Source organism: Chionomys nivalis, chromosome 5 (assembly GCF_950005125.1).
Source record: "Chionomys nivalis chromosome 5, mChiNiv1.1, whole genome shotgun sequence".
NCBI lineage: Eukaryota > Metazoa > Chordata > Mammalia > Rodentia > Cricetidae > Chionomys > Chionomys nivalis.
In genome coordinates, this window is record NC_080090.1 from 104,312,206 (window position 1) to 104,329,908 (window position 17,703).

A 17,703-nucleotide genomic window follows, 5' to 3' on the forward strand; every position below is an offset into this window, starting at 1 on the left:
GACACCTGGACACAGTCTTTACCACTGTGCTTATTTCTTTAGACAGAGGAGCATTTTATGTTAATGTTTACAAGTGACTTTTAAAATTTTCCTGGATCAATAGAGGACTATAATGAATGGAAGTCATTAGGAATGTATTATCAGATGGGCTTCATTCCTCACCTATTTAATTTTACTTGCAGAGTCAGAGAAGGAAGCAGAGTGAACACAAATGCCTTACTCTAGGTGAAAATGAGAAGACCCACTAGGCCTTGGGGTTTTATATAAAGGGAGTCTTCGTTGTACAGTCTATGGTTGCTATGGGAGCTGAGCCCTGACAATAACCCCAGATGCTACGTGACAGGTCACTGAAATGCTGGCTGTCATGCAGTTTTAACATGGGTCTGTTCAAGCAATATGCTACCTTCCTTTATCTTTATTTGGTCTAATTGGGTTCCATCTTTAGACGGAGACTATTTCCTACATGGATGTGTTTCTCTTTACTCTTGTCTGATAACAATTTTTTTAAAAAGTATGTACAGTGCTGGAAAGATTGCTCAGTCTGTAAATCTCTTGCCACACAAGGATAAAGATCCCTGTACCCATGTAAATGTCAGATGGATATGACAGACCATGTGTGATACCAGCAGGTAAGAAGCAGAGGCAATGGATTCTTGAAGAAAGATGCCTAGCTATACTATCCGGATTAGCCAGGTCTAGGTTCAATTGAGAGACCCTGACTCAGTAAATAAAATAACAATGAGAACCAACAAGAGAGGTCAACTGCTAGCCCTCACATGCTTGCATATGTAAATACTCACGCACTCAAACACACACACTACCAACATGTGCTCTCACACAAGCAAGTTCCATAAACACAAATATGCACACCACATACATTTAAAATATACACACAAACAAAATACAGTTGCACTGTGTAAAGATGTTTCAGCCAATGACTCTCTACGTATACAAGGCTTGCCTGTCAGCATTCTGTCACTGGTGATTCTGGAGTCATCTTAATTTATGCATCTAATTTTGTCTGCATCACAAGTTCCAGGTCAGTCAGAGTTTCATAGTCAGACCTTGTGCAATTTGTGTGAGTGTGTATTTTTCCTGTGTCACAGAATTGCATGGATCTCTGTAGTAGCTCCTGATAGCAGAGATAGAGAGAAAAGAAAATGGTGGATAAATATTAAATCTACAAGGAGATTCTTTAGTAGTTACTCAAAAGAAAATAAATGCATCTTTGCATTTAGTATCTGAGCCCTAAAACAAGAAAACTCATTACAAAATATGGATCAAAAGGATGTGAACATCATGGGTTGGAGAAGATTAGCTAATACAAGTGGGAAGAGAGAGAGATATTAGGGAAAAGTAGAGAATTATTTTCTTTAGTCACTGTTGACTGAAAGATTGGTTTACATCCCTAGTGACCAGAATTTAACAAAAGTGATTATAAGATTACTTGGTATATGAAATTAAAGATAGTCTTTTTCTAGAGAAAAGGGGGGAATGCTGAGGACTGGCTCACTTGGTAATACACTTGTCTTCTAAGTACAGAGCCCTGAACTTACTATTTGGGATCCATGTGCAAAACATCAGGTTAGGTGACTTGTACTTGTAAGCCCAGCTCTGGGGAAACAGCTAGATTGAACACTGGTGCTCACTGCCTGGCCAATTTATTTGGCCAGAGAGAAAATAAAATAAATAAAAGTAAATAGCTGTAAACTAACAACAAATAAACCAAAGCAAACATGATGGCTGGTGACTGAAGAATGTTATGTGGAGTTCTTTTCAGTCCTCCACAGCATGCACACATGTGCACCCCCCCATGCATACATGCACAAATAACCACCAACATACAATGTAAAGTTGAATTTCTTAAAAGCAAGGAATTCAAAACCCTATTTTTTAAAAAATCAAATTGTTCCCATACATACACACAGATAAATATATTCCTAGACTTCCTTGCTCATGTTCTCCCTCCTTCTGCTCCTCTTTGGACCTTAAGTGCTCGGCCGTTGCTCCAAATTGTTTCTCTGTCTCTATCTCAATCCATCGCCAGATGAAGGTTTTAAGGTGATATGCAAGATATTCATCACTATAGGATAGGGTCATTTCAGGTTCCCTCTCCTCAGTTGCCCAAGGTACCAGCTGGGGACATCTTCCTGGACACCTGCGAGCCCCTCTAGAGGCAAGTCTCTTGCCAACCCTAAGATGGCTCCCTTATATACTTCGCTGCTCCCTTTTCCACCCTTCCTATATCCCAACCATCCCATTCTCCCAAACTCCTCCCATCCTCCCCTTCTCACGTTTCTCACCCCATTTCCCCTTAGCCCCATGCCACCTCACCCGCAAGTTCCCAGTTTTTGCCCGGCAATCTTGTCTACTACCCCTATCCAGGCGGATGACTATACGTTTTTATTTGCATTCACTTTCTTATTTAGCTTCTCTAGGATCACAAATTATATGCTCAATGTCCTTTATTTATGGCTAGAAACTAATTATGAGTGAGTACATCCCATGTTCCTCTTTTTGGGTCTGGGATACCTCACTCAGGATAGTGTTTTCTATTTCCATCCATTTGCATGCAAAATTCGAGAAGTCATTGTTTTTTACCGCTGAGTAGTACTCTAATATGTATATATTCCACACTTTCTTCATCCATTCCTCCATTGAAGGGCATCTAGGTTGTTTCCAGGTTCTGGCTATTACAAACAATGCTGCTATGATCATAGTTGAACAGATACTTTTGTCATATGATAGGGCATCTCTTGTGACAGTGGAACTGATCTATTGGGAGCCCACCAAGGCCAGCTGGACTGGGACTGAATAAGCATGGGTTGAAACTGGACTCTCTGAACATGGCGGACAATGAAGGCTCATGAGAAGCCAAGGACAATGGCACTAGGTTTCGATCCTAACACATGAACTGGCTTTGTGGGAGCTTAGCCTGTTTGGATGCTCACCTTCCTGGACCTAGATAGAAGTGGGAGGACCTTGGTCTTCCCGCAAGCAGGGCAGGGAATTTGGATTGCTCTTCAGTATCGAGAGGGAGGGGGAATGGAGTGGGGGGAAGAGAAGAGGAGTGAGGATAGGGGGAGGGGAGTGGGGGAAGGGGGCAATATGTGGGACGAGGGGAGGGAAATGGGAAACAGGGAACAGGTGGAAATTTTAATTAAAAAAAGAATAAAAATAAATAAATAAATAAAAATAAAGCTTGTACAGAGAAAAGGAATATATATTCCTAGATCTAGTAGACTGTCTTGAGCAGGTCTAAAGAACTTTAAACCATTTAATGTCTCATCATTTAAGTACACACCTCTGGATTTTCAAAATACATTTAAATTACAGTCTACTTATTTTATGAATACATCAATTTTTAACATTAATGGTACATTGTATATGTGAATAAATTTTAATTACACAAAGATAATTTAACTTCAGTAATATTCTGTCTTAGAAATATTTTATTTTAAGATCTAAGTCAGTCTACTCACACATATTAAATTGAAAATTGCAAGAATAAAAATAAGGGCATATCATCATAAATTAAAAATGGAAAATAATTACGTAAAGGTTTTTAAAGTTTGATTGCTGTCTTAATACAAGAAAAAAGTCTTATTTCTTATTTTAGAGATGTGACATTTCCAGAAAGAAAATATGGCATATTCATTGTTACATATGAGGTATAAAATATGAAGATTGAAAGCATTGTTAATAGTTATTACATTATTAGTTTTTTGGCAGTATAAGACCCTACTTTAGAGTTTTCCTGACATTAACAACTGATTTTGAGTCATAATTCTATTATTATCTGTTGCGAATATGTTTAATTAAAGTTTATGCTGGCTTTTATATTTAAAATCATTAATTCTAGTTCATTTTCAGAATGGTGCATACTATGTCACAAGAAGCTCCTGGCCCAGAAAGACTCACATAGGATTTTATTTCTTTTAGTACCATATTTTTTCTTCACTCCCAAATATTAATACTATGTTTGATTATTTAGCGTTGATACTAAGTTGAGAAATATCTTAAATAAAACAGTTTCATTCATAAGGAACATGTTTAACATGTTGAGTGATAAAAGCTCGAGCAGGATTGAGCAGGATGCTCATCATGGCCCTGGGGAAGCACCTGCCGTTTTCATAGGGTCCTCACTCAATGCCTTACACTGTCCACAGTGAATCACTTGAAAAGACGTCCAGAGAACACAGAGGCATGCTGAATAGATCTTCATCTACTTGTATGATATTGAGAGCTAGTGTTCTAGCATTTAGTAGAACTTTAGAAGTTTCTTTTTTATTGCTGAATATAAAGTACTCTTATGAGCCTCTTAAATGACTAGCAACAACATTGTGTATAGTTTCAACACTGATAACTTCAGATTTAACAGCTTCTTCATATGACCTGCAATTACTTGTACTGTTTTTCAGAAAGTAGACAGTCTAATAGGTTTAATGTCTTTCATATTAGTGTTAAGGACAATTAATAAACTACATTAACTCAGATAAAACACAGAAAACTCTGCCACCTGGAAAGTGGAAAATTAAGGAATATGGAAGGGGATGCCTTTTGTTCATTGTATTTTAAGAATTTCACAAATCAGTAAAGAATTGCAAGTGAAAATAAAATTGCAATCTGAATTTCCTGTATTAAGGAATTTATAGAATTGTTTGTGTGTTATCATTTTATATAATACATAAGTGCATAAATATTTTTAAACATATAATTTTGTTTGCTCCCCTTTAAGCCATTTTATGCTTAAAAACTCCTTTGTATCAAGATTTTGTGTATATACATTCATGTACGTGTGAACATATATGTACAAGTGTCTCTCTGTGTGTATGTGTGTGTGTATTCATCTGCATGTGGTGGAGGCCAGAGAGACAATGGTAGGTGTTATTCAATTTTTTTTCTTGTTTTTGAGATATGCCATAATTGGGACCTGGACCTTGAAGGTCAGGTGAAGGTAGCTGTCCTGAAAGCCTCAGTGATAAACCTATCTGCACCTACCCAGTACTGAGATTACCAATGTTTGCCAACATGCCCGCGGTATTTTACTGTTTTAGTAGGTTTGGAGGATTATTGAATTCAGGTCCTGATTTGCATGACAGTTTCCTTTTGTGGAATATTAGTTTAAGATGTTTTGCATTTATTTATGCTCTGGAGTATTTGTTTAATGATACAAAGATGTGATGTATTCATTTATGTCGCATTTGTTTACCTCTGTAAAGCTGTGTTACTTTGGCTGCCTAAAACACCTTGGTTTAATAAAGAACTGAATGGTCAATAGCTAGGCAGAAAAAAGGACAGGCAGGGCTGCCAGGCAGAGAGAAAGAACAGGAGGAGAAATCTAGGCTTAAGAGAAGAGAGAGGAGAGACTAGTGAGAACCAGATAAGGAGAAGAGGGTGCCAGGAGCCAGGTACTCAGCCACACAACCAGACATGGAGTAAGACAGAATGAAAGATATATGGAATATAAAAGGTAGAAAAAACCAGAGGCAAAAATGTAGTTAAAGAGAAATGTACTAATTTAAATTAGAAAAACTGGCTAGAAACAAGTCAGCTATGGCTAGGCATTCATAAGTAAGAATAACTTTGTGTATTTATTTGGGAGTTGGATGAGTAAAAAAAAAAAAACAACAAACATAACAAAAAAAATAGTTTTCCTACTGAACTATTGACCCAGCTTCTAAAATATCTTTAAAGAGTCTAATTTGATAGCTTCGTTTACTATCAGTAAAATCCTAACAATCTCTATGAAGAGTTTTCTCCTTTCTCCTTGGCAGAGTGATGCCCTAGTATATACACATGGAGCTCAGTTTGAAGATGAGCCTCTGACCTAGGTAAAGGGAGAAAGAAAATGTTCATGGTAGTCTCAGGCATGGAAGCTTACAGGCCTAACTATGGGGCTGCTATTTTGCCATCGTCTAGGTTTTATATTTTTCACCTATAGAATGGAAAACAACACTATCAAGGCCAAATCACTCTTGTGATTGCAAACACATGTCAAGTTTTCATTAAGAGTATATTGACAGGATAAAACTTTGAGAAAGCCAATATTCAGTGATCTCTGTGGAAATACTTAAGAAGGTCAGAAAAAATAATGTTTGCTTTAAAAACAATTAGGATATTCTGGTTGTCTATCATTGAATATTTGATTAAAGATTATGAGATTTAAGGAAAGATAAAGGGTAAGTCAAAGTTCACAGCACAGTTTACATTGCTAAAATATAAATGTCATTTGTAAAGTGAAATAGGAGCTTAACATAGGCAAATTATGTAAGAATTATGAAGATGAGAATCTCTCAGAAAAAAGTGAGGTGCACCCAAGAACATGGGTGTAATCTCCCAGAAAATAGCAGAAAGTGAGATACACCCAAGTGGACTGAGACCTCATGGGAAAGGCATGGAATAATGCAATTTTGTCATTGTCATTGTTGTTTTCAAGAAAGGATTTCTTTGTGTCACCATCTTAGCTATTCTAGTCCTAACTTGCTCTGTAGACTAGGCTGGTCTTGAACGTATGAAGCCTGTCTCTGCTTCTGCACTGCTGGGATTAAAGATGTGCACCACCATACCTGGCAAAAATGTTTATTTTTAAAGCAAATATTATACACAGATTTTATCAGTATTACTAGATACTTCCTCAAAAGAAGCTTCAATTTTCCTCATATGCATATATTCTACTTCAAATCCAGTTTGGGGCCATTGTCTGAAATTACATAGAGAGTAAAGGTGGTTGGGGCCCAACACCACAATTCAATTGCCAGAGCAGTCAAAAGCCGGGAATTCTCTATCTGCATTCCTAAACACCACAAAGTAGGAGTCATGTAGACCCAGCTTCTCTTCTCAGATAAATTCATTCAATGATACCTTCCATTGTTTTTGTGCATGTACATAGGTGTGTGCGGTGAATGAGTACATGTGTGTGGGAGTTTATACCCCTATGCATATACAGGTATGAGCCAGCGAAAACCATTGGGTATCCTTCTCTATCAGTCTCCACACTATTTCTTTAAGCAGGGTTCAGTCTCTCACTGAACGCAGAGCTGGGCTGGCAGTCAGCAAGCCTCAGTGGTCCTCCTGACTCTACCCTTGTAGGGCTAAATTACAGATGAGTATATGGTTATGCTTGTATTTTACATGGGTGCCCAGGATTCAAACGCAGATCCGCATGCTTTCATAGCAAGCCCCTGAGCCATCTCCCCAGCCCCCACTGTGCCCTTTGATTCCTGTTTACCATGAACTGAGGAATCTTCAGTGCTACAGGCTCCTGCCACCCTGATATTGTGCACAATGCGGACACTCAGCAAGAGACTGAATCTGTTGAAACCATGAACAAAATGAGTCTTTCTTCTTTTCAGTCTGTCTGATATCTTGGTCAAAGCTCTTTGTACTTTATAGTACCATCTCTTTACTGTTCAGCTTTCCATTCTCATTCTCCTGTGTGACTCAGGAGCAGGCTGGTAGGTGGAGCAAAAGCTGGCTACACTGTGTCTTACTGGCAAGGCCCAACTCTAAAGAAGGCAGTTCATGTAGCTCTCACTCACCTGAAATACGTGTTCATTCACCCCATCAGCATCATCTATCCTCGGCTGGGATGTAGCTAAGTTGCAAGTGTATAAAACTAGCATGTATAAAACCTATTGTTCACTTTCCTGTCCCACATAAACTGAGCCTGATGGCAGGAAACACAGAAATTTGATGTCATTCTCAAATGCTTAACAGTTTCAAAGCCAACCTACATAAATGTGACACCATCCGAAAACAGTCAGTGAACTGGAAGAAAAACAGGAAAAAGAATCAATGAAATAGTCATTTGTTAAATGCTTAGTGCTTTACTATTTGGAGATGTTTGTGAATGTATTAATCTAGTTTTACCTTATCATATTGATTATCATAATGAAATAACCAACATATATGCTACGAATGTAGAAAAGGTTTACGTAGTAGATTTTGAGGCAACAAGTCCGGGTGCCTCAATGTGAGCTTTCCCTTGGCTGCATCGACTCATGGGGTAGATAGCAATGTGTGAGCACATGGAAAAGCTAGCAAGTGAGTACGGTTGAAGCAGGAACAGGCTGACCTTGCTCATATTACAACAGTGTTTCCCTGAGAACTAAGGCGCTAAGTGAGAGCTGCCTCCTAAAAATGCATTCCCAAAGACCCGAGATCCCACCAGGCCCCACCCCACCCCACAGATTTACCACCTCCCAGTAGTACCACTTTAAGGACAAAGCATTGGGGGACATTAACACAAAATTCAAATCATAGCAGTGATATAGACAACAAGCAGTACCTTGTGGATCTTGGGTTATTTAACAAAGGGTGCAGACAAAATACATCCTAAACATTGTACACAGATAGGCACAGTCTCCAGAGTGAGAGAGAAAAGTGAGTGAGAGTTGGAGAGATGGCTCAGAGGGTATAGTGTTTGCCTTGCTAGCATGAGGACTTGAGTTTGATCATAAAATAAGCCAGATGTGATGGTACTCACTTGTAATGTAAGCTTTGGGGAGGTAGAGAAAGGTAGATATGTGGTGCTCACAGGCTAAATAACTTGACCTACTGGATGAGTTCTTAGCTAATGAAAGACCATGTCTCAAAATCAAAACAATACAACAAAAGTAGAAAAAGAAAACACCAAACCATTCAATCACCAACCAATGAAATAAACAAACCACACACACACACACACACACACACACACACACGGAGATAGCGCTTTAATTTTCCAGCTGCCCAGACCCAAATAATCACACAAAAACTGTATTAATTACAATACTGTTTTGCTGATGCCTTAGATGTATTTCTAGCTAGCTCTTAAATCTTAAATTAACACATATCTATTAATCTGTGTTTTCCCCCTAGGGTGTGGCATACCAGTAAGGTTCTGGCATCCTTCAACTTCAGCAGATACATAGTGTCTCCTCAACTTCACCTACTCTTTCTATATATCTCTGTTCAAATTTCCCACCTGGCTACTTTGTCCTGCCATAGGCCAAAATAGCTTCTTTATTAACCAATGGTAATAAAACATATCACAGCATACAGAGGGGAATCCCACATCACATTCAATGGAGGGTATAGAGAGATTGAAAAGTAGAAAAACAAACAGCTCACAACTGACAGCACCTATAGAAGATCAGCAGTCAAGATTATCACCATTTCCTCTCCACATGTGTTTGTTCACATGCATCCACCATATGTACTGGCACAGAAAGAAAGAGAATGAGTAAGATGGGAAGGAGGAGAGTGGAGAAAAGAAATGACAAAAAACGAACAAAAGGAAGTGTAGGAAATAGAGAGATGGCTTATAAGTTAAGATTTCATGCTGCTTTTCCCAGAACTTATATACAACATCACACAACTCCCTGTAAGTAACCAGCCTAGGGATGCAGCACCCTATTCTTGCTTCCTCACAGGCAACTACAGTCATGCCCAAACACACACACACAAACACACACACACACTTTAAGATAAAAATAAACCACTAAGTAAATAACAAATATTGAACACAAAAGAAGTTTTAGGAGACAAAAATGGGGCAGTGAAAGAAGACTGGAGGTAGTCAGTGGTAACACATTGCAATTTTAAATAACAATATGGTAGAGTCCTCACTGAAAAGGTAACACTTGGGAAGACACAAGAAAGTCAGGAATGGGTCTAAATATCTAGAAGAATTACCTGTGCACTAGCAATCATACATAGTCTGACAATGGAACATCCGCAATATACTTTAGGGACAACCAGGATGTCAACAGGGCTGGAGAGGACATAGAAAAGATATAACAAACAGAGGTGTTTGAAGAGTTAAGTGAGCACAGTGTAGGTCACTAGAAACCCATTTGTCATTTTCAGCATTGTTTGGCTGAAGAACACAGATCTGCTGAAGATGATTGGAATGTCTTGGCCTTCAAGTCAATAAAGCATCTTCTGTCTTTGAGTAGTAAATAAGCAGGGATGTCAAGGGTGTAAGTTCTCTGATAACCTCAGCTGTTCATGTGAGAGATGCTAGTGATTCATACCAGCCTAGCATCAGGGGAGTCAGGAAAAGTGGTCAGATCAGGCAGTCTCAAGAGGTCCAAAGAGCAGGATCTGTAGGACTTGTTCACATCACCAATAATGGCTTTGAGGTAAGGAGGCTGCAGCTATCAAAAAGTGTTGTATTTTTTTCTCTTGCTGCAGAAGAACACAATAACCAAAACTAACCTGGGGAAGAATGGATTTAGTTGGTTTATTGGTTGCAGTCCATTGAAGGAACCCAAGGCAGGAACTCAAGCAGGGTAGGAACTGGGAGACAAGAATGGTAGTAGAAGCAAAGATTATAAGGGAATTCTGCTTACTGGCTTGCTTCCCAAGGATTTCTCCATCTGATTTTTCTTCCTATAATCCAGGAGTCCTTTCCTAAAGGTAGAACAGTCCATAGTGTGCTGAGTTTTTCTATACCAATCATTTACTGAGAAAATACACCACTGACTTACCTACAAGACAAACAGATTGAGGAATTTTCTCAACTGAAGTTCTATCTTCTGAAATGACTCTGACTTGTGCTAAATTGTTAGGAAACTTGTGATTATTAAAGGTGACAGAGAAAATTCCTTAGGAACCCTGAGGTCAGCAACAGATGTGTAAGTCAGGTGTAGTTGTTCAAAGGTTGAAGGGTCTTCTGTGGTACTGACCATTAGAAAGCTGAAATGTAAGTCTGCAATTCAAGAGAAAAGACAGCAATCAAGACATAAGCTAGGACTTTGGCATATAATCTCCCACTAGTTTTGATCATGGCAATATGATTTTAAGAGAAGACACAAAATTTCGTATTTCTTCTGTGAACTTTTCCAAAGTATGAATAAACTGGCAGGCTGCATTTTCCTGAACTCTCTTAAATCCTTTTGTATTCATAATCCTTTCACCCAGACTAACCATCTGCAGGAGGAGGCCGCTTATTTGTCCCAGCAGCCCAGAACCAAAATAACCATACAGAAACTATATTATTTAAATCACTGTTTGCCCCATTAGCTCTAGCTTCTTATTTGCTAACTCTTACATATTAATTTAACCAATTTCTATTAATCTGTGTATTGCCATGTGGCAGTGGCTCACAGGCAAAGTTCCGGCTTCTGTCTTCAGCAAGGCTACATGGATTCTCCCTGACTCCACCTTTTCTCTCCCAGCATGCAGTTTAGGTTTCCCCTCTTATCTCTATTCTACCCTGTCAGACCAAGCCAGATTTCTTTATTGATTAATGGTAATCAGCATACAGAGGGAATTCCCACATCAACCATTTGCCAGGCCCTGTCAAAGACAAGTTACATATGGATAACTCCTCTGATCACTGGCAGCCTATGTGGCTGGAAGGCCAGTAAACACCAGGACCTGTGTTCTGGGACTCAGTATCAGGTCCTCATGCCTTCCTAACTAGAGACAGAGCCATCTCCTTGGCCCCAGAAAATAAGTGAATTGGGAGGTTATTTTTGAGTTATCATATTTTTTTTTTCTTTTTATCATTATTGATTTTCTTCCCCTTCCATATCTTAGGCTTTCTTTGAGCTCTTCTTGTTACCTCCTTAAACTATTCTGTACTCTGGTCTTACAAGAAGACAAGATGTCTCCTGGTATATCTGCCATATTATGTAAGTCAGACCCCATTCTTTTAGCTTGTCTGGACTCTTAGAAAGCCAAGAAAGTTTATATATTTATATTGACTGGACAGTCACATCTGTCTGGAATGTTTACAATTGTGTGTGTGTGTGTGTGTGTGTGTGTGTGTGTGAGTTGGGGAGGCAACAGTTGCGAATATTGTATGTGGATTGACCTTATTTCAGGTGAGAATGCATGTGGAGGTCAGAGGGGAAATAAGATATCTTCTCTCATTGACTTCTGCTTTGTATCCCGAGTCAGAATTTCCCACTCAACACCACCATTGGCTTTTTTTCCCAGCTTGTCAACTTGCCCTGGTGATCCCCTGTCTGTGCCTCCTGGGTACAAGGATCACTGGTGGCCTGTCTTACTTTTACTATGACATGGTTGTCTGGGATTCGAACTCAATTCTTCATACTTGCAATACCAGGACTTTACCCACTGAGCTACCTCCCCAACTACCCTTCATGAGAATTTGAATTAATAACCTTGCGTCTTTGACTACCAGCATCCACACATGCTGTTTATTCCCCATTTCAGCTCTAGGATGCTTTCCTTCAGTGTTCCATTCAAAACACTGAATTTGTGCCAAGCTGAGAGAAGGAAAAAATAAACAGAACAACATTAATGCAAATATTTTTGATCTGTAAATCATGCTCATAAAACAGCCTTCTTCAATAAGCAAATTGTGTTTATAAATCTGATATTGAGTGTATGTGTTGAGATGACCTTTTCTAATCTCTGTGCACTGGTCCCAAATGCACCTCGCTGCAAAACAACTCGGCATGTTCTCACTCATTTTGCTCCTTATTCTAAGAATATTAGATTTTTCCATTTCCCAAATACATTTTTCCCTTCCAGAAATACATCATTGATTCTTTCAGTGACCATAGACAAATGACTCTGTAGCCTACATTTGCAGAGCTAAATTGAGCTTATTAGCACTAGTGCAAGGTCTGTGGGAGGCTTATTAAAGTTATGCTCAAAGAGGCCACTATTTCTCACAGCTTTCCCTGAGCCTTCTCCCTCCATATCTACTTTGGATATGAAGAATATAGCACTGACAACATAATGTGTATACTATAGGAAAATTGTGGTTTGGTGTCTTTATATAAAGATAGAACTCTGTAGTGTGTGTGTGTGTGTGTGTGTGTGTATGTGTGTGTGTGTGTGCGTGCCTACTTTACTTCTAGGTTTTTGTGTTGATGTATGTACAGAGACACTTGTGTGTGCCTGTGCATGTGGAGGCCAGCAGAAACCCTTGGGTGTTGTTCCTCAGGCACCATTAACCTTGCATGAGGATCCTTGAATGAGGATCTTTCACTGATCTGTAACTCACCAAACTGACTAGATTAGACAGCCAGTAAGTACAAGGGATTTGGCTCCTTGTGCCTCCTCAACACTGGCATTACAATCATGCACCATCATATACATGGATTCTGTGTGATTGAGTTCAGGTCCCCATGTCTATAAGGCAAATACTTCACTGGTTAAGCTATTTATTTATTCCACAACCTTGGAGGTTTTCCTAGAAAAAAATAAGATTCTGTTAGTTCGAAGTAACAGAGTCTTAAATCCAGCCAAACTGCGTGAAATCTTTATTTTCCTGGAAAGTTCTTGGTGTATCTCACAGAATACAACACACTTTACAGAAGTCCTCAGAGGGTATTGGAATGAAAAGCTAAACCAAATGTGCCCTTGTCATCAGCACTCCGTCCATCTCTTGCTGTGCTGTGTGTAGCAGGTTACCAGAGCTTTATCCGTTCATCTTTTACATTCTTCATATGCATGAAGTCATGATCATAACAGATGTTGGGATCTTGCATTCCATAGTATACACCATCAAAATCAGGCTATTTGTAATTTTCTTGGCATCATAACTAAAAGAAGCATAGGAAAAACATTGCTTTTGTTTCTTTGCTTATCTTTCTGTTGTAAAATTAGCAAGTGCTTTGTGGAGGCCGTAGGTGGGACACATGGTACAGGTGCTTGCTGTCAAAGCTGGCAGCCTGAGCTTTACTCTAGAGACGCACATGGTGGAAGGTAGAAATTTACTCATGTAAGTTGTCATCTGGCTTCCTCACCTACCTCATGGCACGTGCCCCTTGCCACCATGTTTACACACACTAAATAAGTAAGTAAATAAATGCATGTGCAAAGGAAATTTTAAAATAAACACTTTGTTGGCTGCCTGGAACAGGCATGTCATGGGTGGGGCCGGGTAGGCTAGAGTGAAAGGGCATGGACTAAGTAGCTTCATGGAAGTCTTGAGAAAGGTGAGGTCAGGGTAAGAAACATTCAGATGTTGGATTGCAGAGTTGACTCAGCAGTTAAAAGTATGTTCTGTTCTTGTAGAGGACCCTTGTTCAGTTCCCAACACTCACATGGTGGCACACAATACTTATCTGTAACTTCACTTCCAACATATCCAAAAAACCGTTTTAGGCTTCTTTCAGCATCAGGAATGCATGGATGTGGTACACAAGAAAAAAAATAAACAAAACCAAAAAGGAGATGTCTAGAGGCAAGGTAATGGCAAGACACAAAAGACGAGAGGAGTGCTGGCAGAGAATGGTCCAAACAGTGTAATCACCACAGGGTTTAGGGGGCGATGGAATGAGTGGGAGGTGAGGAGGTGACGTGTCTTACTCAGATTTTGTCAAAAGCACACTATATTGACTTGGCATACTTAGTAAAGGTCTTCAGGATTATTTGGGCACTTTCCGAAAAACTAGAATTTCTTTGCATGTTAATTGCAGTGCAGGCATTAATCTTTAAACCTGGTTTGGTTTCTGTAGCTTGAGATAGCTTCCTGGCTGTTTCCAAAGAGAAGCACAGACAGTAATCTCCATGACTGTTACTTTCTTCATTTCCTTTAAAAAGCCTCTACACTTTCTGCACAGTGCACCACAATAAACACTGCATTCAATAGAGTGCTCCCACTTCTGTTTAACCCTGTGTAACAGCTTTACACTCTGAGGTAGAATTCAGCTCTGTGATTCCCACTACCCAGAAGTGTCAGCAGATCCGTATGGTTTTCATATTTAATCCTGACAGTTATACGACTTTGGCAAATCTGTTTTTCAGTGTTGCTCCCAAAGTTTTTGCTTCACTCTGTTGCAGTTGTCTTTGTTTATTTTGTTTATTATGCATTATCTCCCATTAGGTGCTTGCCAAACTACTGTGAACATGGAGGACACTGTGTCCAATCCTGGACTACCTTCGACTGCAACTGCAGTGACACCGGTTACACGGGAGCCACCTGTCACGACTGTGAGTACACACAGAGTTTGCCCACAGTGAATGGGCACAGCTCAAGGAATACAGTGACGGGACCCCGACTCTTTAGTATGTTTTGGCCATTGTTTATCCCTTTAGCATGAATAGGATGTCATATCTGAAATACTTAATCATGCATGGAAAATTCAATGACATAGATATATTTTTGTGGATTTATGAGGTTAGGACAAAGTGAAGTTGGACATGTGCTAAAGAAGAAGAGAGATGGTGCTGTAAGTATATAGAGGAGCTGTGGGACAAATGGTGTTGTCTTGATGGCTTAAGTCATACTGCTGCAATAGGTAACTAATATATATTACACTGGTACAAGTAGCAAGTGGCACAATGTACGTCTTCTTCATTTTCCCATTGCATTGGTAAAAACACTCTGACAAAAGCAATTTAACAGAGAAAGGGTTGATTTGGGTTTACAGCTCCCGAGGATACAAAGGAAGAAGACATGTATACAAGGGGGGTCAGCAAGACAGAGAGAATGAACATCCTGAAAGGTCATTTTGTATTCACAATAAGGAAGCAGAAAGTAAACAGAAAATAGGGAAAAGCTGTATAGCTTCAAGGCCCACCCCTAGACACTCATTTCCTGTGATGAGGCTCCACCTCCTAAAGATTCTGCAATCTTCCCAAGCAGCACCACAAGTCAGGGAACATCTGTTCAAGTGTGAGCATGTGGGGGACATTTTACACTCAAACTACAGCACAGCCAGCCCACAAGTGCCCCAGACATTTGCAGGCTTTCTTCTTCATTGTCCTCATTATGGGGGAAGTCTCCCCATCCGAATGCTGCCATGGCTAAAGAAAGCAATCACATGGAAAGGAAGCAAACCTGTGTGGTTATTCAAAAGCTTCTATTGAAAGAGAGGTTGGCAGTTACTTCTCACATTTCATTGACCTGATACTGCCCTACTGTCACCAATAGGAGGGAAATGCATTCAAACCATAAGAAGTAAGATTGTAGAACCAGAGTGTTGGCGATGAAGTCTAGATTACTTCCTGTCAATCTTGGTCATTTGCGAAGCTTCAGTTTGAAGGTCTGGGCTGATCTTTTTCCAGTTATGGAAGAAAAACAGAGAAGAAAAGTATTCTTAGAGTACTGGAGAAAGTGGATCCAGGGAGTATAATGATATCTACTGGAGGACCTGGGCAGGATCCCAGGACCTGAAGGAGGACAGTAATGATAAAACGAGTGATGAGACCGGAGAAGAGGGCTGGGCTCACACATCTGAAAAGGAGCTGAATCCATTTCCTGCAGTTGGCATAATTTCATCCCTGTTCAGGACTGAAAGAGTTTTATCATGTCTATCAACTACATTTTCTTTATCAGTTCCTCCTTTGACACCTAAGAAAGTTCCATATTTTGCTATTGTGAAAAGCGCTGCTAATTGTACTGATGTGCACATGTTTATGAGACACTGACTTGGGGTTCTTCAGGTAAAAACCCATGAGTGGTGTGGCTGAGGCATGTGGCTTGTCTAATGTTCAGCTTTCAAGGCATGCTGTCTCATTTGTTGGTCCTAGAGTGTATTAGATCCTCCAGTCATACATACAGGTGACTTGAAAGTAGAAATGAAGCTGTCTGGGAAAGGGGGAGTCTAATGATAGGATGGGGTGATGAGAGTCATTTTGTTTAGAGCAGGATAATCAAAGATTCATAGCATGGTCCACAGATATGTTTGCTTTTGTAGTATGTGTATGGGTGTATATGTGTGTGTGAGCATAAGTGTGCATACATGCTCACTTTTACTAGTGTATGTGAAGGGCAGTGGCTGACATCTGTCCATTTCCTCTCTCCTTAATTTTCTCTGAGATGGAGTCTCTCGCCTAACGTGATCTCACTGTTTTGGTTGCACTGGCTGGCTAGCAAAGCCCCAAGACGTGCTTGTCTGCTACCTAGCTCTGGGGTTGCAGGTACACAGCACTCCTGCTTCAATTCTGCATGAGATCTCAGGACCAGATTCAGGGCCCATGCTTGTTCACAACAAGCACATCTAATTGAGCTTTCTTCCAAACCCCATGAGATGTACTATCTACATGATTTTTCCTTAGAAATCATACTGAGCCAAAACTTGTGGGTGAAAGATATTACTTCATACTTCTAACTCTCCAAAAGTCATAGAATAATGTATACTTCACAGTTCTTTTCTGTGACTTATTTTCCTTTTCCTGCTAGAATTACTTAATAGATCAAACTATTTACCATATCATTTTGCCAAATAATCTTTTATTGAAATGGAGATTATCATTTGTGCTCTTGGGGATTCTCGAACACATTCTATTTCAGATAGCTGGAATGATAGTAGAATGAATGTCCCCTTAAAGTTGTCCTTTCTCATTTGACACACGCTCTTTCAAGCAATACTGGGTTTCAGTAGCCATGTATTTAATGATTGCTACATATTGAGCTGGCTTTCTAACTGACACGGCACTTGCTCCTCAGCCCCTGTCTGCCTCCCATCAAGGGGTTGTCCTTGATCTGCTGAACTTCTCTCTGGTGGCATTCACAGGTGCGCATTCAGGGTCTCTCTACCATGTCTCAGGCTTCTATAATCGCCTCACAGTGTAGATTGCTGACATCCTAACAAAGCCTTTCAGGTCATTTTTCAGCTTTACAAAAGGATGTCAGCTTCCTTCTTTCAAGTCTGATGGAGTACTGCTCACTTTGGGCAGTCAATAGACAGATATCGACTGGAAGCGCATCAAGCTGTCTGGTTCTCAGACTTAACAGTCATCACGGAGCAGGGAGGCTTTGCTAGTTACTCTATAGGAAAACAGGGC

The 17,703-nt window shown here is 39.8% G+C and overlaps 1 protein-coding gene across 1 annotated transcript in view; it reads left to right on the forward strand.

Annotated features, from left to right (window-relative positions):
• Cntnap5 (contactin associated protein family member 5) overlaps positions 1–17,703 on the forward strand; it is a 976,150-nt gene that overhangs the window by 585,424 nt on the left and 373,023 nt on the right. Inside the window, exon 11 of the mRNA XM_057769582.1 lies at positions 14,798–14,904. Within this exon, the coding sequence (XP_057625565.1) occupies positions 14,798–14,904 (107 nt within the window). The remainder of the gene's footprint in view (positions 1–14,797; positions 14,905–17,703) is intronic.